General features: G+C 40.0%; 1 protein-coding gene across 1 annotated transcript in view; it reads left to right on the top strand.

Annotated features, from left to right (window-relative positions):
• The first annotated feature begins 2,164 nt into the window (after nt 1-2,164).
• SRBD1 (S1 RNA binding domain 1) overlaps nt 2,165-26,297 on the top strand; it is a 133,207-nt gene continuing 109,074 nt past the window's right edge. Inside the window, exons 1-12 of the mRNA XM_082306175.1 lie at nt 2,165-2,231; nt 3,541-3,651; nt 8,192-8,386; nt 9,705-9,787; nt 10,211-10,376; nt 11,424-11,786; nt 13,280-13,446; nt 14,522-14,639; nt 14,780-14,918; nt 17,778-17,874; nt 19,400-19,535; nt 25,254-25,357. Of these exons, the coding sequence (XP_082162301.1) occupies nt 9,705-9,787; nt 10,211-10,376; nt 11,424-11,786; nt 13,280-13,446; nt 14,522-14,639; nt 14,780-14,918; nt 17,778-17,874; nt 19,400-19,535; nt 25,254-25,357 (1,373 nt within the window). The 5' untranslated portion in view covers nt 2,165-2,231; nt 3,541-3,651; nt 8,192-8,386. The remainder of the gene's footprint in view (nt 2,232-3,540; nt 3,652-8,191; nt 8,387-9,704; nt 9,788-10,210; nt 10,377-11,423; nt 11,787-13,279; nt 13,447-14,521; nt 14,640-14,779; nt 14,919-17,777; nt 17,875-19,399; nt 19,536-25,253; nt 25,358-26,297) is intronic.

Below are 26,297 nucleotides of genomic sequence, written 5' to 3'. Positions count from 1 at the left end.
TTTATATTCTACACAAAGTTACACTGTAAATATTACAAAATATAATCAGCTCAAGTATTTAAATATGATTTTAAAGCTATTTATAGTCACAATATTTTGTCCTTAGTTATATAGTGCACCAAGTTCTTATATTTAAAGGTTGTTTTCACATTGCATTCAGCATCTGATCTGAAATACAAAAAATCAGAACCTTACCTATTATAAATGATGATGTTTCAGCTGAAAAACTGTCTGAGGTTCTAACATGATTTCATATGTATGACATTAGCTGGTTAAATTACAACAGCTCAGTCTTAGCAATGGATATTTCCCTAGTATTAGACTAAACTACCCTTCACTCAGCTCTTACTAGGACAAAATTCCAAGTGAATCAGCTCTGAGCCTGCAAACACTTACACACTCGATTACCTTTAAATATGTGAACAGTCCTGTTGAGGTCTGTGAGTCAGATCCTCAACTTGTGTAAATCACAGGCCCTATTTAAATCAACAGAGCTGTAACAGTTTATATCAGCTGAAGATTTGGCACCAGAGATACAACCCCATGCACAAAGACAAGTATGTGCATAAGTCTCTCTCTGGGCCCCTGAAAGCTACAGAGGTCAGGTAAACTTCACAGAAAGAGAGAGACTGCATTGAACATTATTGTGTTTAAAGTCATTCCAGACTGTTAAACACACATTTATTATGAAGTCAAGATGAAAAATGATGAATTATTTAAGTTTATTACACCTTGGTTACATTTAAGATGTTGCCGTTCCAAGGCTGGAGGACAGCTGGCTGGTAGTTATGACCACAAGTTACAAATATTTATGATACAAAGCAGAAGACCTTTTAGGGTAATGGAAGCTCAAAAGGCGGCTTTAATGTAGCAGCCTACTTGCTCCACTCTTCTAGCGATGGCTCCAGAAACCAGCACCCATTAAACTTCATGTATGCGATGGACATCACAGGATCCTTGCTGAATGCTAACTTAGTAGATAGAGATGAAAAAGGAATAGATGCAGAGATTGCAGGGAAGCATAAGTTTATATGAAACTTTAAGATGGGCGACTGACATTTGGACACTTTTTCCAGCACTAGAGTGCAAATGTTTATAGCTGTAAGGAAAAATAATGGAAGATCTAGTCTGCATGGGTAAAGGAACACAAACATCCTATGTATATTTGGACGTACATGCTCTTACCTATTCAGTGGGCTGACAGAAAGAGCCTGTATTTATTTCTATGTCTTCTGCAGTCGCCTTTGATATAGTATCTCAGCTTCACACAGGGATGATTTCTGCTTCCCAATACCCCTGTGAAAAATAACCAACCCCACTTTACAGCGGGGTTTTTTTGGCTCGCAGAAGCAGTGGAAACATTTCTAACACCCTTCAAACTCCTGTCAACCAAGAACTGAACCTAGGCATTTTGCATCTCCGCTCTCTGTCCTTCGTTGAAGGCTGCTGACCCTTGGCACTGCAGCAGCCGCAGGGGCGCTGGCCCCACGGCCCCGACACCCTCACCCGCGCGGGCGAGGGGGACAGCCGGTAGCCACCGACCCGCGGGGAAGGGGAGAGCCGACAGCCACCACCCGACACCGCCGTCGCCTGGCACCTCAGGCACCTCAGGCACCCGCAGGCCGCGCTGGGCCCTGGGCTGCGCTGCCGCCGCGTACGGCCCTCCCCGGGGCACCCCGCCACCCGCACCCGCCTGCGGAGGCCGGGAGGGGGCGAGAGGCGGCCCGACCAGACCCCTCGCTCAGGTCTGCTGAGGCGCGGGGAGAGACACCCACGCCTCCACGGGCGGGACGGTGCTCACCCCCTCCCCGCCGCCGGCCGCGGCGACCCGGCCGCTCCGCTCCGCTCCCCTCAGGGCTGGGCCCGCGCCCCGCCCGCCCCGCGGCCGCCGCTCCGGCGCCCAGCGCCACCTGGCGGCGGCAGGGCGGCCCGGCCGGCCGGGGCCTGCCGGCAGCGGGCGGGCGGCGGGGCAGGCGCTGCCGCCGCGGGGGCTGCCCGGGCCCGCGGGCACGGCCCGCCGACCCCCGCCGCTGGCGGGAGCCCCGGGGCGGCGGGGCGGGGCCGGGCGGGGCAATGGGCGGGGCTGCCGCCGGCCCCGCCCCCCTCCGGCGCCCGCTTCCTGCGGCGCGGCGCGGCCGCTGCTTCCTGCTCCTCCCCGCGGCGCGTCGGGCGGGCGGCTCCGCCATGGCTGCCCTGGCGGCCCTTTCAAACGCGGCAGCCGGCAGCAGGGGGTAACGTCTGGGGAAGCCTCCCGCCCCTCGCCGGGCCCGGGCCGAGGGTGAGGCAGGGCGGGCGGCGGCCTGCGGGGCTGCGCTGCGCTGTCCCCGGCGCCGGCAAGCGGGGGGCTTCCTGTGGTCTCGGTTGTTCAGGTGGAAACGAGCCATTTTCTTCCTGGGCCTCCGTTTCTCTGCCCTGCCTCTCCCCCGGCCCGGGGGGAAGGGGCTGCTCGGGGCTCCTCCCGCCCCGAAAGAGTGCCCGGCGGGTGAGCGGGACCGGGGGCAGCGGCGGCAGCGCCCCGGGGGGGCGGGGGCACCCACCGGGCTGGGGCTGGGGCTGGGGCGGGAGGGTGCGGGGCTGCCGGCCTCCGCTGGGCTGCCCGCCGTGCCCCCCGCCTTCCTTGAGGGCGGGAAGGGCCTTGTGAGGTGGCTTATTGCCCTGGTCCTGCCCGGGAACCCGTGCCCTTCCCAGGCGCGGGGGGGGAAAGTCACCTCAATCCTTCCTCTTGAGTGCTGTCAACAGATCTGAGGAAAGCGGGGTGTCCTCTGGGGAAGGGTAGGGCTTCGAAGTACATAAAGCGTGTTTTAAGCTCGGTCGTGTTTCTGTGCTGAAAAGCAGTGATTTGGATGGTAGTGAGTCGCCAAACAGCAACCCGTGCTTTACTCTCAACTCCCCTTGTGCCTGCAAGACTCCTAAACGAGTGTTACTGGTGTGATGAACTGTGCTGTGGCTGTCGCCATGCAGAACAGATGTGCATCTTACGTATCCTTCGGGAGCGGGCACATCCCATTAAATTAAGCTGGATGGGAGTGTTACCTTATGACTAGCTTGTTGGATTGGAGGAAAGGAGTAGCTGCACATGATGTGGCAGTCTGTTACTGAATCAGAAGCAGTATCCCCCTGGTTTTGGATACTATTGTCTGTTTTCATAGGTGGTTTGAGATCAGTGGTTTAAAAAAAAAATGCATGGGAAGTGTTCGCTCCCCCGCCTTCCTGTGCACACCTCTTCTGATTCATTGACAGGCTGCTGCATCACACAGGTTGTTCCTTCTCCACAGTGGGACAGCTAGTTATAGGAACAAGGTTGGAGGAGAGCGTGCTTTCGAAGGGCACAACCTTGGTGGTTCGCCTTTTCGGTGGTACTTCTATAAGTGGCAGCAGTAGGTGGTACTCCTACTAGTCTTATACCTTTTCCTTTCTGATTAGCGTTGGGGACCGTTTTGCTGTATGTGCGTACCCTATATGTCTCTCCCTTTCTTTCTGGCTGTAATTTTCCAGTCAGCACTGGAGTCTCCTGATTTGTGTCTGTGACTCCTTTCTCAGGCAGTCCTGACTGGCTTTGTGCGGGAAAAGTCCTTGGAAATCTACTGCGCCAGCTTCTCTGAGCAAAAGTGTCTGGGAGTTCTCCAAGGTTTCAACCTCGAGAGGATTACAGTAAGTTGGATTTATATTTTGAAGTACAACTTAGTTGTTATAGGTGATAAAAACCTTCTGGAGTGATAGAGCTATTTCCGTACAAGTCCCTACCATTGGTCTGCGTAGCATTTTTTCCCCTTTGCTGCTGACAGTATGCTCACATTTTGGTTTCTTCTTAGGATGTTATTCTGGAATGCAATGGGGGTGTCTTAAAATGACAAGCGAAATGAAACTGTTGAGAGCCTACATATAATTATTGAAGTGGGCCATTCTGCTGCTACTAATAATGGTCTGAAATTCAGTTGTCGTGTGGGATTCGTAGTGCTTTATATGTCCTGCCCCAGATGCTTGGTATTATAATAAACTGTCATTCGGATAGTACTGTGTGATTTAAGAAAAAGCTAAAATGCAAAATTCTATTATACTTGCTATTTTCTTCATGCTAGAAAAGCAGAGGTTGCAGAGCAATGTTTGAGGAGCTTCCTGCATAGACAGATTTCCTTTCTGAAAGGAACACATTACTTTAGATTAACCAGAAAACCGCTTAAGAAGTTTCTATGTCCTTTTCTGCTGGAGAGGGATTTTTTTGCAGTTACTGAAATGAAATTAATTTCCAAGTATATGGGTGGTGGTGGTGGTGTGTTTGTTTGCTTCTGTGTTGTTTGGCTTTTTTTTCAATCCTGTACCTTCAGGTAGAAGAATCTATTTGGTTGAGTTGTAAGGTGCAGTAGACTCTGATGACATTCAGAGCTATATTTCTCTAGTTATGAGGGACTTATGTGACTTCATGTAGTAAGGTTATGAGATTTAAATTTGCCATAATGGCATTCATTTGATCATACTGTAAAAGTATAATTTCTTCTATAACTTTCAACTCTTTAATACAATTTTTTTCTAAAGTGCCCTGTAGAAGATGTCACAGTCTATTAGGGTTACTGGAATGATTTCTGACACTGAAAATTGTTGCTCTAATAGTGGAGCTACAACACATAGCCTTGTGCTCATGCTGGGAGAATGGTGGAGGGGAGAGAGGTTTTTTTCATCTAATTACTATTAAACTGTTGTTAAACTTTTCTTTCTGCAAGCAGTTGCTTATGCCACCTGGATTCAAATATGATGAAAATTACTTTTAATGGGTTGTATCTTTGCATGAATAGCGAGGTTGAGGAGAATATCAGTCTCTAAATGAGACTTGGATTGCTCCTTAACATAAGGCCTTTAAAGCCTTAATCTACTTATATTCTCTATGCTACCTAGAACTCCTGTTTGGGGAGAGAGGCCAGAGGAATGATGACTTCCTTGCTGTATGTTTTGTGCATACCCATATTAAGATTCTGTACAGTGAAGTGTAATAAGAGCTACCCTGTCACCCTTCTTTATTCCTGGCATGGCCCAACACCAAACTACACTAGCCTTATTTTAATGAGAAGCTGACAGGCAGGGAGAAGTGTGCGATTTACAGCCATCAGGATAGCTCGAATGCATTGTGGAGCTCTGCACTGCATGCAGAGAATAGAAGTGGTGGGAACAAAAGAACTGATGCCAGACTATTTGGAGAGTAGACCTGGGAGATGTATTTATCTACAACAGCAATGATTTAAATAGTTTCAGCTCTTCTTCACTGGACAGCATAATAGCTCTGCAAAGTCCTCTTTCATTTTTAAGTGGGAAGTACTTTTGAAGAACACGCTGTAACTGTTTTGAGTTTTGTGGAGGAGCAAGGCTTTAGTGATGACTGAGTGTGTGAAGCAAAGGGAATTCAGGTGTTTCAAGCAATGATGTTTCATGCTGGCTGCTGTCATTTGGGAGATGGACAAGCAGGAGAGTTTTGATTCTCTTCAGTAGGGGATCAAGGGTCTAGTGTGAAGGTTCAGCATTAAGGTTTCAGCCTATTGCACAGAGGCAGAATATTGTACATGGACCAATCTGAAATGAAGCAGGAGCTGGGAGTTAGTGGGCTAAGCTGAAATTTCTAGCTCCTAGCTCCTGTTGCCTGGCATGAAAGTAAAATACTGTTGGTGAGATGATTAAGAACTCTTTTTCTCAAGGAACAACATATTTTTTTTTAATGACTGCAAAGTTTCCGACAGCATATATAAAATAAGAAAAAAATAATGTATTAGCAAATGTTACTTGGAAGTTTGCTGGCCTCAGGTGTGAGGAGAGCTGCTAGAACAGAGTTGTAGGAGTTCAGTACGCCAACTGGCAAGCCAGTGAAATCCTACGCAGGGATAACTTGTGCACATCACTGGGTACTGCATGTTTGCTTCCTTCAGGTGATAAGTGCAGGAGACATCAGTAAGCAGGCACTGCAAACACCTGCGATAAGGTACAGCAGTACTGAACACAGACACAGGAGGGGAAAAAAGTTTACTCTGACTTGTGTCTAGTATAAATTGGTTACTTTTCATTTTTCAAGAAGCAGTCGGCTTTGTAATTGGCTGTTCTACAGCTATGGGACTTTTCTGGATTTGGGAAGGGAATACAGATCTATGCAAGCTATAGTTTCTTTCCTCAGAGTAGAAACCAGCCCTCCCTTTGCATATGGTTACCTGGAGGTGACAGAGAAGGAAGAGGTAAAGGCAGTTTTCCCACTGAGGCCAGTCTATCTGGAAAATATAATAGGAGATAAGTGGTCAACTTCATGCCGTACTGATCCCACCACGCTGTGAGGAGGTGAATAAAGCTATTCCAAGCTCCCTCAACACTTGAGGCAGGAGACATGGGGGACCGTATCCCAGTAGAAGCAGAGCACGGAGCAGGCAATAGCTTGCTTGATTGCCTTGTCGTGTAGTCAGTGCAGTCAGTATTGTAGGTGCCCCATGTGGAGCATAACTGTGTTTGCCTGTTTCTTGAGTCTTCCTGCCTCACTTCAGGGACTGTCTCCAAGCTTTTTTTTAAAAAATCTGTAATAGTTATTCATCATCATCAGTGGCATTTAGACTTGTTGCTTTTTCATCCTCTTCCTTGCCTCCCCCTCTGCAGTGAATCACAGAAGGACTGTTTCTCTTAGTCATTAACTGTAGGTGTTAGCACACTCTAGCGCAGGCAGCTCAGGAGGAAAATTTAGCAGACAGCTGTCTGGCAATTTGGAATCAAATCAGAAGTACTTTTGAGGATTTGAATAAGAAAATTGTTCTTTGTAAACAAAAAGAATATATGTAGCAACTGCGACATTCTTTTTCTACAAATATGAAGTACAGTTAATTCAAAGTATACATACAGAAGGGGAGGTGGTTATCACTTGGCCCCACCTCACAGGGAAATATCGTGACTTTTTTTTTTTTTCCTTTGTGATACCCCATGTTTGATCTTCATCTCACAGGTGCTCTTTGGTATTGGGCTTTTATTTTGAGCTGTAGAATTCCATTTCGGCTTCTGACCATGGCTTGTTTGTTCGTGGAGAGTTATTCTGAAATAAGTTTTGTGCTTTAAATTCACATCTTCCCTTAGTTCAGATTAACTTTAAATACAGGTACAAAAGCCTTTAGGAACAAAGTTACTACTCTTCTCAAGAAAATTTAGTAGATTAATAACATAATTAAAGTTGGAGTTCTGAGTATCTGAGGCCAGTCCCAACTCACTACATGCTTGTAAGAACTGACACAATATTGATGAGTGGGACAGAGGACAAATTCTGTGCTGGTCTTATCTTCTTCGATCTTCTGGATCAAACATTTCTGATACTTCTCCACCTTTCTGAAGGACTGCAACAAACACTTAAAAGATGATCTAATTATTTTTTAAAGTGGAAAAATCCAAGAAATCAAAAGAAAAAAAAAAAAACAAATATTGAACATAAAGACTTAGCCTTATTACATATCACTTTCTATTCTATTTCATGCTTTCCTATGCCATTTTTATATTTGTTATATGGTAAATCTTGGAATTAAGAATGTAGGAGCAAATACTAATCTGTTCATGAATAATGTGGAAGATACCTGGTTTCATAAACAAGGAGCTCATCTTCTATGCTTATGCTGATAAGAAGAGTGAAATCAGTCACCAGTGTTGGATGGCAGGAAGTATGATTAACTTAATAGAGTAAGCTTTACTCTTGCTGTAATCTTAGTTAATGTAGCAATACAAATGTTTAGATATTTTGAGACCCTGCCCTTGGCCACTTGAGGTGAGAGGGAAATATTAGCAGTAACAAGACCTTCCAGATGAGGCTTTCCTTTTACCTGGGCTTTTGGGTAAGCCCCAAAACTACCATGGTGATATGCTGAGTGTCCAAAACTGGCAGGGAAGTTTAGAGAGCAGTGTTACGTAGGGGGAATGCTGACCTTAGGTGAGAGAACATGCACGTTGGCTTTTTCCTCAGAATACTAAAAAATACCCACCTAGTTGGATTAGCTGAAGAAGCATGACTGATAATGATACTGTAAGCTAAACACCTGCTTTGAAAACAGAGAGAACTGTGAGACCTAACCATGTGAGAAGTGTCTCAGTGCCTGCAAAAAATGGATCAGAGATGCATCTGGCTGAGGTGTTACCCAATTCTGGAAATCTTGCTGTTGCAAACATGAATAATGTTTTTTGTTTCTCCCATTCACAGATTAAAGTACAATGTAAAATGGAAATGTTATTTTCATGCCTCTGAGGTAATGGGAATAAATAAATAATTAATTCAAGACTATAATAATGACTGCTCAGCTATAAAGAGCAAAGGAAAACGGAGAAGCAGAGTGGCTGGGTGAAGTTGCAGGTGTCTCGGAACTGACAGTGAAAAGTCACCTGGGAAGCTAATAAGGTGAGTAATATTTTTTGTGTTCTGTGGGAATTTCTGTTTACCTGTGGTAGACGTGTGTTCTAGCCAGTCCCATAATGGGATTTCAGTCAGTGGAACAGCGCAGAAATGCTGACCTGCTACTGACAATGACAATTACGACAGAAGGCATTTTTCAAGCAAGCTAATAGCTAGTGCTATTTGATGTGGGCCTCAATAGTTCTCCTTCCTCTGTGGTGCTGAAAATGGTCACTTAAATTCTGGTACTGCTTTACAAGGAAAACTTGTTGAAAGCCATTTATAACAATAGCCATGCTTCTAGTGCTTGAACAGAGGCCAGAATGAAGTTGGATTAAAGGGCGTTTCGCCCTTCAGTTAAATGGCACTTCAAAATGCTTATCCAGTTTGTATGTGCAAACATGGGACTTTAAGGCTCGCATTGCAGTGGTAAGGCTGGATCAAAGGTCAAGGTGCAAAAAGTTTTTTTGGCTACAAGAGCTGGAGAATAGAATGTGAAAAATGATGAAATTGTACCAGATATAGGTAAAATATGTTTATGAATTTTATAGTTATAGAAATACTTTGGGGGTTTTGTTTATTTTTTTATTTTAAGTTTCTGGCAGATAAAATTTTGAGGGTACCTAAAATACTCTAAAACTGGCAGCTATGATTATTGAAATTCATGGGCCCAACCATTGCCAAAAGTTCTATAACAGATTAACTGCAATGCGGCTATTGTCTGTGTGAATCTCGGGTCAGGAGAAAATCTGTGCCTTCCCTTTTTGCCTTTGGTGATGGTTTTATGCACTTCGTCTGCTAATGAGCAGCTCTTTCAAAATCATTTTTATCGTGCATAAAAGCAACAGACAGTCTTTAAAGGTGAAGTTCTAATCAAAATGCACAATCTTGTGGTCCTGTTCACATCAAAACCATGTGCAAGTTCACTTTACTAGATCTTAATTTTATTTTCTGTGCTTCTTAGATTGATGGAGGAAAGACTGGCACAGTATTTAAGTGACACCCAATAATATGTCTGAGAACCAGTACTCTTTTTTGCTAGGATAGCTTTACATGCAAGCCAAAGAATTACCTCCATTTGAAGAGAAAAATAATTTGAGAGGCTATAGTGCTGGTTTGTCTGTTTGCTCAGTTGAAAAGATTGTTGAATATGTGCTGCTGTGGCCTAAATTCTTGGATATTAAGAAATTCAAACTTGCTCTAGAGGAAACTTGTGATTGGTGAAGACATTATGAGGGCACACTTGGCAGTGAGTTAAAGGGCTGAATAAGAAAATACAACTTCAACCAAACGTTCTATTTCTCTCTTCTCGCCACTGTTTCAGATGTCGTCTCTACCAAGGAGGGTGAAATCTGAAGCCAAAGCCCTTATATCAGAAGATGATGAACTACCTTCATTTCTTAATTCGTAAGATTAATTTTTTCCTTAGGATTTTTTTAAAGGTTTGTGCTAAGCATGAACAATTACATAAGAACGACACTCAGTTTCTGAGAGGCTAATTAGAAAGTTTTAATGCACAAAACTTCAATTACAAACCTCAAATGACCTATGCTGCTTCATGCTCACAGTGAAGATAGAGTGAAACTGAATTGCCATTTGTCCAAACTGAATCAGATGTGTACAAATCCTAGTGACCAGCTTCAGGAAAGCTTGGTAAATTGTTCCAGCCATTAGCTCCGCAACAGCATGAAAGACCTGTATTTGAGTCTGCGTACCTTTCTGTTCATTTTTCCTGTTTGCTTCCTTTCATGTCAGAAAACACTGACTGGCTTGCTTATGTATTTTTTTATTCTTCTCATAAGCAATATTGTTCACTCGTTTGTTTTTCAGGACCTCTGAATCAGAGGAGGAAGAGGAGGAGTGGGAGCCAAAAAGCAAAATCGCCAAGAGACCTCGGTTGCCAAAGAAAAATGAGGCAAAAACTAAAAAAGTTGCTGCTCCACGGTCAGCTGTGGCCAGGAAGAAGGTCAAGAAGGTAGCAATAAAAGAGGAAATGGTGAGTATCTGTAAGCAAGACACGTTTAATTACTGTGGTTGGCAAATAACATGAGCAGAATTTTTCCAAGTCTGGTTCACTTGGTTGCCTGAGTCTGATCAGCTCCCCTGATTCCACTGTTACTGTGAATATTCAGTATGTTTGATAAACATGGCTTTCTTACATAGTTAAGTGTCCCAGATCTAAGGGGCCTCCTTTAAAATTTTGGCCAATGATAATGGGACATAGTTTTTCCTGGAGATCTCTTTCAACAACAAAAATAATTAAATACCTCTGTTCTTCTTTCTGTAATGAAAGCTAAACACTCTGATATCTCTGGTTTCTGTGTTGCACTTTTGATATCTTCTACCTTTTCACCAGCTGGGTACCGCAACAAAAAGAGGGCCTGTACTTATGTTGCCTTGCATGGCTGTTCGACCCAGTAGGGATCGCAGTTTTATTATGATGAATATAAGATGCACTTCTATCAGAAGTTACTTTCTTCTGTCAAAGATTAACCTCAGAGGTGAGGTCATGACAGAAGCCAGTCCCTCCAGTTTATACTAATGTTTCTGAATGTTTTGACATATGTGGCATATTGAGAAATACATTCTTGGACTCTGAAGATCTCTGGGGAAATTCAGGAAAGAAGGTGTGGCTTGTCCAAGGTAAAACAATGTCTTAGACCAAATCTCAGTTCCAGTTCCCACGCTGCACCTAACACCTCGTTAGAAGAGTGCTTCCCTGCCCTGCTGTTCCCTGTTTTGTTGAGATGAGTGGAGGTAAGGACTTGTAGGTCAGTGTCTTCTGAAGGAGAGCCCAATTAAAGTCTTTCCAGGATAATTTTATTTGACCTTTTAAATCACAGTTCTGCTGGGTATGTTTGTATCTTTTCCTCCATGCAAGATACATTTCAGGTTACTTGATTTCTGGCTTGGCATTTCGCTGCCAGACCGACATTGCTTGGGAAAATGGTATCTGGTATCAAGTTGTCCTAGGTTTTAATTGAAATGTTGAACCAGTTTGTAACAGTCAATGCTTAATATGGTTTCAATGCCTTTTTGACAGGATGTATCCTTGCCTATTGCTCCTGCAGAAGATAATAGAATGCAACTTTTAAAACCTAAGGAAGAAGATGTAGGCACTAAACCAGAAACTTTAAATCAAAAGCCAGAAGTGCCAAAAAAAATGGAAATAAATTCATTCCAAGGGAAGAATGTAAAGAGTTTGGAGAGTGATGAAAAACCCTCAACAAGTGTTCCTGTAGTGGGAAATGAAGTGAAACATGAGAAATCTGAGGAGGACTCTGCATTTGATGAACCACCTTTTAAAAAGATTAAGTCGACGACATGTCCTGAAGGAAAGCCAGTAAAAAATCTAGGAGGCAACAAAATAAAAGAAGAATTTGAAATGAACTGGGATATTGTACAGGTATGAGATCTTTTCCTTTTCTGAGGTATCAGTGAAACCATTTCCTACACAATTAGCACTTAGAATCTAACAGACAATTTGAGTCCTTGGCATCAGTTGGTGTGTCAGAGAGTCATTGTGCTGTTAAGTAGTGATTCAATCTCTGCTTAAATTTTCATAATACATTTGTAAATATAAGTGTTGGTTGGTAACTGATAAAAGTTCAAACTTTAACATTATTCAGATATCTGTGACTTAGGCAGTCCTTAGCATAAAGCTAGCCTGTAACAGTTTGCACATTTCTTCTGTCTAAGCACATGAGGTTTTTTTGTGAATGTAGTCAACTGAAACTCCTACAGGAAGGGATGCTGAAAGATTTGGGATGTCTGCATGCATAGTTTCAGAATTTAAAATGTAGTGTGGATCATTTCGTTGTAGAGACTCATTTGAGAGTGTATATCAATTTACAGTACCATCAAGGAGGAGATTGCATTCTTGGAACAACAGTGACATCAAGGGAGATATCATCTTTGTTTTTGTAGGATGTTAACTTCAAAGCTGTTCAGATGAAGACAGTTTTAGGATAGCTCCTGTTCTGGGAGACTGGGTATGGTTATGGAAGATTTTAATACAAACAGATTGGGTACATCGTATTCATCATCCTTAGTGCTGCCTGCTTAAGAAAGGTGTAAAATTTTGCTCCTGAGTCTTCTAAAGCATTCCTGGAAATGCAGATGGAGAATTTGATCTTTATGTATTGCTGCTCTAAAAGCAGTGAATATGATTGTGCAGGAGTTGTTATATTTTTAGGCTCCAGAACAAAACTTTGGAAAGGATTTTAAATCACCTATGGGAATAACTGTAGCGAAGTACAAACTGTGATAGTTACAATGTTACTGAGCTAAGGTAATTCTATAGTTTGTCCTGGATTCCATATTGATACACTATATCTTTAGAAAGCCCACTTTGTACAAAATCCTGTTTAAGTTTGCGAGGCTTGGTTCATCTTGAAATCTTTAGTAATATCACACTAGTTTCGAATAATTGGTAGAGTGGAATTTGGATCAGCTTTGGGTTTGTGTGTTTTGTTTGTTTTGTTTAACCATGAGGTATGCAGGTGTTGGTTTAAAAAAAAAAAAAAGTTCCAACTTTTCTGAGTTGCCATGTTTGTTTGTCTTTCTGGGGTTTTGTTGTTGTTGTTGGTTTTGGTTGTTTTTTTTTTAATTGTTTGGGTTTTTTCTATTCCCAAGAGGTGCTTCCTCCTGTATTTTTTTTTTTTTTCTGTAGTTATAACTTTCTGGAAACATTGGTTGCTGTGTGTCTTTCTGAAGTACTGGGTATGGTGGCTGAATGCATGGGAAGCCTGGCATCCTGTCTTAGGGAGGATGGTAGTCCCTGCTGGCCAGCATAATATTCTGGGGGTGGTTTTGACATTAGAGTGAGAGGCTGTTTAAAGCAATTTATCACCTTTCTTTTTTTTTTTTTTTTTTTTTTTCCCCTCTGCCTTGTGACAGGCCTTGTCAGAAATAACAAACGTTGAACCATGGGTATGTGCAAATTTAATTCGCCTTTTTCAAGAAGAAAACACAATTCCTTTTATTGCTCGGTATCGAAAAGAACTCATCAATAATCTGGAGGCCGATGCCTTGCGAGAAGTGCAGCAAGCATTGGAAGAGCTACGGTAAGTTAATACAGGGAGGTATCTGGGGGGAGGTAAGTGACAACCGGCTGCTGCTTCTGTGTCCCTGATTTGGCTTTTTGTACACACTGCAAGTATAAAGGAACTCCTAAAGAAGAAAGCTTAAAACTGAGGTAATTATGCTTGATGCCTGTCTGTTTTTTACTCTAAGTAACAAGAAATCTGGCATTATTAATTGGCAAAGAAAAATTAAGATCTTAACCTTTCTGCAGTTTTAGTAGCTTACAGGTCCTGGAGATACCTAGCCCAATTAGATGTAAGCTGTGCTCTTAGAAAAAGAATCACTAAGAATCCCTTGGCTCCCTACTTGGAACAGCCAAGCCTCTAGCGAAGAGCACTTCTTGAGGTTGTAGTGCATCAGGAGGGCAGCAAAGAGATGATCAGCAAAGCCTGCTGCAGGGGTAGATGAGACTCTTCTCACTACTCCTTGATTTTGGGTGGCTGTATTTTCTTGAGATGGCAAGGGAACAGAGTTGCCAGCTGTTCTGTCAACATGGTGTCTTCCCCCTTGTAGTCCCTGGCTATCCCCTAGCAGGAGATTCTTTCCAAAGAGGGAGGGTGGCCTGAGATAGTTCTTGTCTGAACAAGTAGTTTAAATCATAACAAAATACCTTTGCTGCCTGTGGTTGCTCACAAGTATCTTATTGAAGGTCTAAGAGTTTAAAATCTGGTACCCTGTACTTGATGCTGCAGTGCTATCTTGATATAAATTACAATTCTAAGTGCTCATCAACATCGATTTAACTTAGGGCCTTTTTATTTGGTTTCCAGGCCAGTAATCTTGCAAAAATGTATATAGCAGTAATGACTATCAGTATTGTTTGATTTTTCTTAAAGCTGCAACAAGATATTTTGAAACAATTTTGAATAAATTGGAGAAAGAAAGTAATAGTTAGAAACTCCTTTGGACTGTCATACTTGTGTTTTTGAGGATTAGCATGAGACACAATCTTCAGGGGTTTGAGAGCTTCAGCAGTGTAATAAACAAGGTCACGATCAATAGCCTTTTTAATCCGCCCTGAAATGTGACTGTTAATATCAATTTCTTGCATTTTAGTACTGTTGCGAAGAAGACTCATACAATGATACAGAAGTTGAAGAAAGAAGGGAAATTATCCGGTTGCCTTTTAACAGCATTATTAAATTGCAGAACTTTGGAAGAATTAGACCATGTGGTCAGTACACTAGTCTTTTTCAGATCATTGTTAGTTTAAATGTCAACTGGTGTAATGAAATAGTGCATAATGCAAAGTACATAGCATGACTGGAATATTTCCTTGCCTTTTAATAACTGTATTTTTTGTTTGTTTTAAAGTCTGCACCTTATAAAACTGGGAGTAAAGGCACGAAAGCCCAGAGGGCCAAGCAGCTGGGATTAGAACCTGCTGCTCTCTCCCTTCTGCATAATCCCATGGAACTCAATCTCTTTTCTTACGTTAGACCTAATACCAAAGGTAAGCACTCCGCTTCTATGAGCACTAATGTCTTCAATGCCTGAAAATGTTTTAAAAGGGAAATTATTTTAGTTGTTCTGATGTTGCATTATGCAACTGTTTTAAATTCCACAGTTCTTTTAGCATTATGTAGTAGATTTTAAATTTAACGCCATGGTTCCCAAACCTGTCATGTCTTTTTGTGCTGTAAATAGTAGTAATTCTGGCATACCGGGAGACAGAAGTCTAGAGATGTTAGTGTATAGTTGACATCTGTATTTACTGGTAAGAGAGAGGGAACTGCACTGCATACCTGAGACCTCTCTATGGTTCTACTCTTACTTGAATTGTTTACTGAAGATTCAATGCTGATTGTGTAAGGGGCTTATGCTCATACTTTTTAACTGAAGTAAATGTCACCGATCAAAGCATATCTTAATAACAACTGGCCTTGGCGATTGGGAGTGAGCAGGAGAGAGTTTTTGCTATTAAATGGCAGTAGGGGTTGGAGAAGATATAATCTCTGAAATTTGAGTAGGAACTTTAGTGATATGATTGTCACACATAGACTGCAGAATTGTGTTTCTTTGTGAATGCAGTTATGGGTGAATCTGTAGGGGGCAATCTCTGACAATAAAATATGAAGATTGCTGCAACCTTCTGTATGGTGTTAAAACAGAGAAGTGCTTTTCTTCCCTGCCCCAACTTTTTTTTTTTTTTTTTTTTTTTTTTTTTTATTTTAACGTAGAAGTGCTGAACCTACTGGTGAGGCTGACTCTTGCTCTTCCCACTTCTGCTGTTCTTTTATTTAAATATTGTTTATAAAATGATCCTACCTTTGCATTGAAAAATCGGTTACCAAATATTCTGGTTGTTTAATTACTGCATTTTAGCGTATGTCATTACTTCATACAGCAGTATGTTGCAACCACCTATCTGACTATTCTGGCACAGTCTAAAGAGCTAAACGAAAATCTTCATGGAAAAGTTCAAATAAATTATTTAGGGTGTATTCAGAAGGGAGTGCTATTTGTTGCAGCGTAAACACTTCAATTTTTGGTATCGGTACACCTATTTTCAATTTTGTGCTAGGTTTATATAATGTATACCATTTGAAAGGCATATCAGAAACTACATACATATATAAAAGTGACCCAGTTTATCAACTTGAGAGCCAGGTTGACAACCTATATACAGTTTGAGATCAGAGTGAATTTCTGGGAAAGGGATGAGCCATTTGCTGTGCAGAAAAGTTTTCATCAAATCTTAATATTCAGTTATTTTAAATTCTCAGTGGTTTTAAACTTATGCTAAAAATAAACTGGAATAAAATCAGCCGTTCTTGTTTCAAAGCCAGATATTTGAAAGTTATGGAAGTAGGCTCACCAGAAAACTTTGTTCTTCCTTTTAGGGGTATGCATGGTCTAGTATTTCTCTAATTAAACAAGCATGTGCTGTTTTTACAATGGACACAGTTAATGCCCATGTGAGTGGTGCTTGTTGAATGGGAATTTGTTGATTATTTCCTTAATGCTGATTGGTTTTGATCTCTTCTATCTCATTCAAATTCTCTGCTAGAATTAAAATAGTATCACCATGTACACTTCTAGTACTTCAGTGTCTCATAATAATTCCTGTTCAATATGATGCATGTTTTATAATTCCTTTAGCTTTGTATTCTGATGTTACGTTACTTTTAGCATACGAAACACTAACTTATAGATGTAAAGAGTCAAATCCACGACTTCCAATCAGTTCAGACATTTAATAACACATTTTTATTCTCACACTTTTATTTTTCTTTCTGGCAGGTAAGCTTAGCTTCTCCTTTTTAAAAAAGGGCAAGATTAATTTTTTATGATGTGTAATTCTATAGCCCAATCAGAAGCAGGGTTCTGGATTAAATAAAAATATTAGTTATTAGAGCTATACAGTTTTTTTTAAAATGGTGTTGTTAAAGCTCTTTCAAGATATTGGTAGTCCATCAGACAGCAGAGTAAAAAATAATGTGTATTGAAGGAGACAGTTAATCCTGCATCTGCCAACTCTAGGATTCTTGCTTTTTGCTCTGAAGCATTTGTTACTGACTGTTGCTAGAAACAGGGTTAAATATATTGATTTTAAAATACAAGATGTCAGTTTTATTTCATTACCTTCTGGTTCTGGTCCAATTCAACCGCTGTGCTAAGGAGAATGCTCTGCCACCTCTTCTGGTCTTGTGAAGTGAGGGATGGTTCTGTGTGTTGGAAAGCAGAACGATTCTATTATCAGCTCTCCAGAATACTTTGTCTATGGAGACATTTTATAACTTCGCTGTTTGAACAGTGGTTCATGGGAGAGGATGAAGGTACCCTGACCTCAGAAGTGTCACTGTGCAAACTCCTGCCACAAACCAGTGGAAATATAAAACTATTATACAGAGAAAGGACAGGATTGCCTGCAAAGATTTTAGGCAGTTTCTATATCAGTAGCAAAATGTGTAAAGTTGTGCTGTGATTTACTCATCTTGCTACAACTGCAAAAATTATACTTGAATATCCAATTTTACTGTTGTAAATAATTAATTTGCATCGTAAATGTCACGATCTGTTAGCATCGAAGTCACAAAATTATTATTTTTCTCATTTTAATGTCATTTTGATTTATGATACTGCATTAGTCACTTTAGGCTCATTTAAAAATTGTTGCAGAAGTTTTGGAAAGGAAGCCTAGTTAAAATTCTAATGAACTAGGATTTTTCACTGAAACCTCTGCAAGTCAGTTGATATCTTGCATCAATTTTCTTTCAGTTTGTATATATTTTATTAGTGCTTGTGCAGTTGTGTAAAGTAATTTTTCATATTAGTTTTCTTATAATTAACAACTGTGTTTTTGTCTAAGGACTTTCAACTATCCAGGAAGTAGAGGCTGGAGTACAGCATATTTTAGCTGACATCTTTGCTAAAGATAAAGATACACTGGATTTTATCAGGAAATTGTAAGTTTGATTTTTTTTTTTTATTTTCTAAATTTTCCTGGTTATATGGTAAGATACAGTTTCCTAGTGTGCAGAGATTTAATTTTTTTTTTAACGATGAGAAAACAGTGTTACTGTGAGATTGCATTAGGTCCATTCCTTCACTTGTGTTGGAGACATTCTTTAGCCTTTCTGCCCATAAGGCTATCATGCTCGGTCTGCGAGCATGGCATGACACTGTCACTCCCAACCACTGTTCCATATAGAGCGTGTCTCCCTTGCAGTTAGTGATCTGTAAGGGAAAGTTTTCTCTCCTTGCACTTCCTTCAAGCTATGACTTTCCAGAGGTGTATCTGCTCCAATACTTCCTGTTTATTTATTATTGCTCCAATATTTACTGCTTGACACCAGTCAGCGTAATTAGCATGCAGTGATGGTTGATTTTGGCATCGGAAGACAATCAGGCAAGTGAATGTGACTGGTTTTAAAGCAGGAGTTGACTGTGTTAGCTGACTAAGTTTTCTTCCTTGAATGACTTCAAGGTTATTGGTCATGTCCAGGGGGTTGATGTGACAGAGTAATAGTTGCTAGTTATTTTTTTTTCCTCTGTTGTGTACCATCTGGGACAGAACAGGGTTATCAAAGAACAGATACCTTCTTAGGAGCATGCAGTGTTGGTTTGAATCTGCTCAGTTCTGTTTAGTTTACTTACAATAAACAGCAAACAAGAGTCGTGGCCAACTTCATCACAGAATCATAGAATCGTTTAGGTTGGAAAAGACCTTTAAGATCATCAAGTCCAACGTTAACCTAGCACTGCCAAGTCCACCACTCAACTATGTCCCTAAGCACCACATCTACACACCAAAAGGCTAGAGCACAGCAATGTGATGATTTCAATGATGGGATTGTTTTGTAAAGGATGTGCTGTCATTTACCAGACTATCACTTTCATTCTTTTGACCACTAGAAGCTCCTTAATTGGATAACAGTGCTCTGGAGATATGTCCTTTTGATCTAAAGTGTGTTGTGTGTATAATAAACATGAGGAGCATTCAGGAAGCTATCTGTTTGGGATCCCTGTTACTCCTAAAAACAATGAAAAGTTTTATGCGTCTTAAGTGCTCAAAGCAAGAAATTAATTCTAAGGCTGGGTAGATTCAAGAGAGATGTTGCATTTCTATGAAATAGATGACTGCTATAATTTTTTTGCAACTTCCCAAAATTTATTGTGTGAAGTTGAACCGATCACTGACCAAACTGAAGCGCAGATGGTGGCTTTTGAGTATCCGTTCCCTTCAGGAGAAGGACTGTGTTCAACTTTTTCCGTGGTCTGCTTGAATTTCTTCTCTTGGTATGTTCCAGTCAGTATGTGTTATGTCAGTCTTGGCATTAAGATATGCAATACAGTTCTGCAGGTAATTGGAGTTAACAAAACTTGTAACTGGATAGACTCCAAAATTCATTTTTATTTAATACAAGCACTAATGACTTGTTACAAGCTTCATGTTAAAATACCTCATTAACATTGGTTTCTTTTATTCAGATGTCAGCAAAGGTACATTTGTATCCAGTCAGCCTTGGCAAAAGTGTCGTCCAAAAGTGGAAATGAAAAAGATATTGATAAATTCCAACTGTACCATGAGTTCTCTTGTAATATAAAGAACATTCAGCACCATCAGGTACACCTACAAATTTGTATTTTTCTTCTTAGAATTTTAACTATAGCAAAGGTGGCTTTGCTTTTTAATTTTGTTGCTTAAAACTGATTCTAAAGACGCTTGATTTTGCTTTTCAGTTATCAAAGGTAATAAAGACTTTCGAATTCTTGAATTGCAGGACTAAGCTGTTAATCTCTGTCTTAAGAAAATGAGCAGAGGACTGCTTATTCAGTATGTCCATTGTCTAATTAATTCTCATCAAACAAAATATTTATAATCAGAGATTTCAATACTAGTGTGATTTATTTTCAGTGTGTGTCATGCCCTCCATCCCTCCCCCCAGTGACAAGTGCATAGCAAGTGTTATCAGGAGGGGGATAAAGGCTAAGGCGATAACTTATGGTCTGTAGGGGTGAGACTGGGGCATTGCGTAGTAGAGGAAGCTGCTTGGTTGGAGTGTAAGTATTTGAAGCAAACTTGGATAAACTTACTCGTTGTTTCTTTTGGATGTTTGCTGCAACACTGAGTCAGAGTGCTTTGAGCCATTTGACACTAAACCTGTCAGGTGAAACTGGTGAGAAGGATCCAGAAAATTGAAATTGAAGGTGACCTACAAAAGCAGGTCTCATCATCAGCAACTTCATGTAAAAGTTCATGTAAAAACAGTCAAAATAGAAAGGTTCGGGGCACATCCCATGCACTACCCCAAAAACGGGTTTGTTTTGCAAGTCATCAGTATTCCCTTCTGTGAAGCATTTGGTTATCCTAAGCCCCAAGCCTGGACCTATGACTAGAAAAAGAAAGAGGGACAAAGCAAACTTAGTGGGTGCTAAGGAGCTGATGACTTGATAGCTAGGCTGCCCCTGTTACTGAAGTTCAAAGGCTGAAGTGTGATGCACTCAATGCAACTGTCAAGGCCTTTGCCCTGATTCATTACTGATCACCAAAAGAATTGTCTCCTCTTCTGCTCACAGTTACCTAGCTTTAAAAACAAACCAAAACAAAGCCCAAAAACCAAACAAAAAAAAAAACCACAAAGAAAAGACCCTGTTAGCTGCTTCCAACCAGAAATGTCCTTTTCCTTTAGAAGACTGCCTTATTCTAGAGCAGAATGCTTTTCCTTTTATATCTATGGTATACTCTCATTTTGTCTCTGCTTGCTATTTTAAAACTTTGATGTTTGGAATTAATAAAGGATTTTCTTGCATGTCTTGAATTTATTACAAAAAATATTTCAAAACATGTAAGAGCTAATTTTAACACTCCTCCCCCCCCCAGTATGGATGGTGTTAGGTGAAAGACCAAATTACTACAAGTGATTTTAATAGACAGGCTTTCTGTAGATGTTTGAAGAGGTACCTGTAGTTGTTCTCTTTGTAATAAGTAGGAACGTTTACTGTATTTATATTGGTAATTATTTGGTGAAAACTTGCTTCTAGAGAGTCTGGAAAAGTCAATAGAGCAAGCTAAGACTACTGTGGTGACGTATCACAAAGATTTGTTGATTCATCAGGAGATGAAGTGTTGTGCTGTATGGGTTTTTTGTTTGGGTGCTTTACTGTTGAATGAATACTTTGGCTGTCAAAGACTGTTTAGTTTTTCCTACACTGAGAGTGGTGAATACTGAGATATGCAATGTGTATTGCGTGGACAAGTGTTTCCTTGGATCATGGTAGGATTTACTTCTTGTCCAAGGCATCCTTTTTTTTTCTGTTTTAGATAAGGAAAACAGGGCTAGAAACCACATTTCCCAAACCTGGTCAGCCCTCTGACCATGTGGCTGTGCCATTTCTTATCCGGGATGTGTCCTCAGTTTGTCTGTTTGATGTTAAGATTAACTCAATCTGTTTTGGTTTATTTCTCCTTGTCTGTCACTAACCTTAATGCCTCTTTCTTTTCCCATTCCGGGTCTCCAGTAAAGTAATACCCACTAGTCTTGCAGCTGGTAGTCCTGTAGTCACGGGATGTTTTTGCACTCTTATGTGTTGTCTTTCATCTGTATATTACTGCTCTTGACTATTATAACACATTGAATATTTCTCTATTATGAATCTTAAAAGTCTGAGTTGTTTGTGCTTCACTGGGGTTTCAGGGCCCAAGGTATGTCAGGGCTCTTTTCTACTAGTCAAGGAAAAAATGCATTTTATGATCATCCCCGATATATGTGGTTTGCAAAGTTCCCTGTTTTATAAAAATACTGTAGCTTCTCATTTCTGTTGATTTTTGGTTCTTTGTTAGTTCTCCAGTTCCTTTCTTTGTCTCTCTTTTGTGTTTTGATGATGAAATAAGGAAAGAAAAAAATATTTTCTTTATCTGCTATTTCTTCCTTAAGCTTAAACCCTAGTATTGTACTTTCAAAAGTCTTTCTCATAATCTTCAATTTCTTTACTACCTGACCTTACTACCCTGCTGATGCAAATTACCAATTTTTTCCTCTTTTATTTTGTTGGGTTATAACCGTCCCTTTTAATACCTAAAAGTCTTTAGTTTCTCCTTCACCTAAGACTTTGAAGAAATACTTCTTTTCTGCATTCAAAAAGCTGGTTAAAAATGTGTTCTTGAATGTGCTTTGGGAGAGGTATAGATGTCTTCAAGTGAAGAAAATCTCTGGTTTGGTTCAGGATTTTTAAAAGAAGCTTATACCTCAAAAAGATATAGGGAAGCCTGAAACTCAGAGGGATTTATAAAATTTACTAATCCCCCAGGACTGCAGGTTAAATAGCTGTGTTTGAAGAACACTTGCAAAATTTGCTGTTTTGAAGACCTTCTCTACTCCTTTCATGACTGCGCACAGACAAGTGTATCTCAGCATGTTTAGCTAGAGGCAAAAGTAGAAGTCGGCTTTAAATCACCTCTTTGCAGAGTTGCAAATAAAGGATTCCATAAAATACCGCACTGAAACTGGTCATCACCTGAGCACGGAAGTGCTAGTAATCTTAAAGGTCTGCGTACAACCCTCACTCTGCTCTAGCTTACATGTAAGTAACGGGGGTGGGCAGTAGACTAGCACGTTACCTATACAAAAATAAGCTGTGTCTTTATGACCAAAGCATTTGTAGCCATGAGCGTGCCTTGCGGCGTGTATTACAATGAGGGGAACTGGTGTGCAGTAAGCTGCAGCTTGGTTCTGCAGTTCTGCAGCTGTCGTTGCACACGCTGCAGTTCTGGGTTACTTTCTGTGCCGTTGTCATTTTGTGTGTTGAGACATGCCACGAAATAATCAGGCCTGGTGTGGAGTCAGGTTGTTTGACTGAAAAAGTTAAAATACTGAACCTGAAATGAGAACAAAACCTTACTTGTTTAAAAAGCCTGACTCCAGATTTTTACACGATTGGATACCTGTGGGTGTTTCCAGCTGGAACATTTTGCTGTTGGGAGGTTCAGCCACAGTTCCCTCCTTTGGCAGCAAGGACAGCCTGACTGGACTCTTAGGATGTAGTTGGGTAGCTATACCAACACTGTCATAACTAAGGGGGAAAAAAAAATCCTTAAAGAGTTTATTTGAATTTTTGGCTGATTGTAAACAGTTCAGTGTTTGTATACATACGCCTTGGGGTTGCTTTCCTCTGTTTGGAGATGACTGAATTGGTGGGAGGAAAAGAATTCATGAAAAAAGTATAATATTTGAGGCATGTGCTCTATTTTCAATCTCATACTTAAAAAGGAATTGGAAATTAAAGTCCTTGGCAAAATACACAAAACTTATTCAGTGAGTCTAAGTAAATCTGAAACATAGAGGAGAGCTGTGCAATGTGAGGGATGTTGTATTTTTCTGATAAACAGAATAAGGTTTGATAAATCCTGTGACTAGATCAAATTATTGTTCTTGTTTTCTCTTAAAAATGTATGTTGTTTTTATTAACCTTTCCCCTGGATCTGTTTGTCTTGCATAAAAACAGTCATTCTCCAGAACTGAAAGTTTACTTTCTGTCTAGAATTGCTGTATTTGAAGCTGTTACTTAAAAAAAAAAAAAAAAACACCAAACAAAACCAAAAAACAACAACAAAAAAACCCCAACAACAACAACCAAAAAAACCAAACAAAACAAACCTACTTTTATTATCTTAGGGGGAGAAATTCAGTAATTACTTTCTTAATTGAGCATTTCCTGGATGATAATTCTTCTCTGAATGCATGTAACTTACAACAGCATAGGCAGATTGTTTAAGAGTAAAAATGTAAAAAATACTGATGACTGTAATACAGCTGGTTTAAGTTCAGGTGACTGACACATTCTGCGGACGGAGTGCCAGGAAACAAAATGTGATGCAAATATTCACCCCACTAACAGCATACTGAATGATGACATTATAATTCTATCAGATGCATTCTCTGTTGTGAGCATCATTTTGATTGCATTTTAGCTTGACATTTAACTTTTTTTTTTTTTTTTTAATAAAATCAGAATAAACATGAAAGCGTTTGATTTGTTAAAATGTGTCTTTCTAATCTCTACATGAAAACATTTGCTTTGGCAGTCAAGGTACCAGATGCTATAATATTTCACATGCAATCTTTATTATTAGCTTTGTTGTTCAATGATATGTCAGGCCTGGTATGTCACAGGAGCAGTAAGGCTGAGGAATATAAATTGGTACTATGTCCTGGAGTCATTTTAAACCATTGTATTTAACATATGTGACATGTCTGAGTTAGCTAGTGATTGAATTAAAGTTCATGATTGACACAGAATGCTCTGTTGTGACAGTGCTCAGGGCCTGCTACATACAGCAACATGTGTAGTCATACAGGAATGTCAACTTCTAGCAGATTTTTTTTTTTTATTTTTTGCACTTTGAAGTATTTTGGAAGGGAAAATTAAATCTAAAAACATGCGGTTTTTTATTTGTAGCTGCTTCTAACTGTTTTTCTGTTTCTAAAAATCTCTTGACCATTGAGTTTTCTTAATAAATACTATAAGGATTGCTTCAGGTGAACACTTATCATCTTCATAGAGACGCTAGACTAGTAGATAACCACCAGTATCCACCAGGATCCACCACTCATATTGTGATCCTGGTTTTAAATGTATTGCTGCAGACTTCCATTTAAAATAGAACTCTGTGTGCAGGTAGCACAGGTGTAACCACATTTAGCTTTAAATCATGAATATACAGTTGTGTACACAAGACTCTGCCAGAAATACGTGCAGACATTTTAAGGCTGGAGCATTAATATTAACATAAAGACTGTATCTACAATATTTTTAGCTATTTATGAACTAGGTGTGAATAACTCAAAAATTCATCCTCTCTCAAATTAGGCTGATTACCTTTCTGTCACAAGTTTTGATTCATAATTAATTTTAAATTTGGATTGATCTTGGGAAGCAAAATCAAGCCTGAAGCTTAGGACTAACTTCTTCCCTTTCTGATCTCTGGTTCTGATTGGAATCACTTTTCAATTCATTTCTTGAGTTTTAATTTGGGTAATTAAACAAGATTTTTTCCAGCAACTAAGTTCATGCTGACTTGTATTATAAGTGTGTTTAAGATAAACTGGATCTTGAGATTGCAGACTCCAGGAAAAATGTATGATTTGTTATGCCACAGCATGATTTAATCTGTGTTTAAATTGTGGATGTTATCTGTACATGCTAGTACTTTGTGAACTGATTTACTGTACCACCATCATGATTTGCTACAGAATGTCAAGCAAGCGCGTACACAAATGTTGATAAGTTTATCTTTTGGATATTTTGTGTGTCATCTGTCTCTGCCATTTATGTTTGCACTCAGATTCTGGCCATTAACCGAGGGGAAAATCTGAAGATCCTGACAGTGAAGGTCAACATTCCTGACGGGGTGAAGAATGAATTCTGTTGGTGGTGTGTCAATGAAAGGTCTGCATGGATACATATTCTTACAGAAATCTTTTTTTTCTATAGACAGCTGCATACTGAAATGTACCTCACATGTCTCGTTACATTAAGAGAACAATTTAAATGAATACTTATTAGATTAGATGAAATTAGCAAGTGGATAATTCTTATTCTGTATTTCCAACTGGTGTAGCATTATGCTGAAAAGATCATGCCTTTGGCTGTATTTGGAGAGTTCTGGCACCGTTCTTCAAGCAATTGGATTTTTTAAAATTTTGGGTGATTTTTTTATTTCTTACTGATTTGTTTTTACAAGTTGCTTTTTTTAAGCCTGTGGTGAGATGTTTAAATTTGCATAGTTTTACGGGGTTTTTTGCAAAAGCTTAGGTTCAATATATGTTGTATTGTGCAATATCTCTGTCAGTCTTTTTCTTGGAAACCGTACCTTGATGTCCTCTGTTGGAGAATATTGTGATCCAAACTGTGCATCTTCCTTGCATGTATAAAAGACAGGTTTCTCTTTCTCAATAGTTTGAGATATTGGGCATTGTTCTGAGGATGTCTTAGAAACTCCTACCTTTGCATCCTAAAATTAATAACCAAAAGAAGGAAAAAAATTAGGAAAAGATGCACTTTTTAATGTATAAAATTGTATACTGTGATACTGCTTTAGCATGTATTTTTCTTCCACACCAAGTCCAAGAGAGGGATGTGGTAAAAATGTTCCTTTTCACTGTAGAAATTTAATAACTTGGTTTCCAACACGGAAGCCTCTGAAAGAGTTAAAATATTCTTTGGCTAGATAACATAGTATGATCTAGGACTAATAGTAAGTACCTTCCCCCCCCCCCCCCCCGGGAAATATCAGGATTCATAAACACACCTAAGTTTCATTCTAGTTTTAATACCTGTAACGGAATTTCTGTCCTCCCCCAAGATGTATATTCTGTAGGCAGAACAT

Source organism: Platalea leucorodia, assembly GCF_965183815.1.
Source record: "Platalea leucorodia genome assembly, chromosome: 3".
NCBI lineage: Eukaryota > Metazoa > Chordata > Aves > Pelecaniformes > Threskiornithidae > Platalea > Platalea leucorodia.
This window is presented reverse-complemented; position numbering and strand designations above follow the sequence as displayed.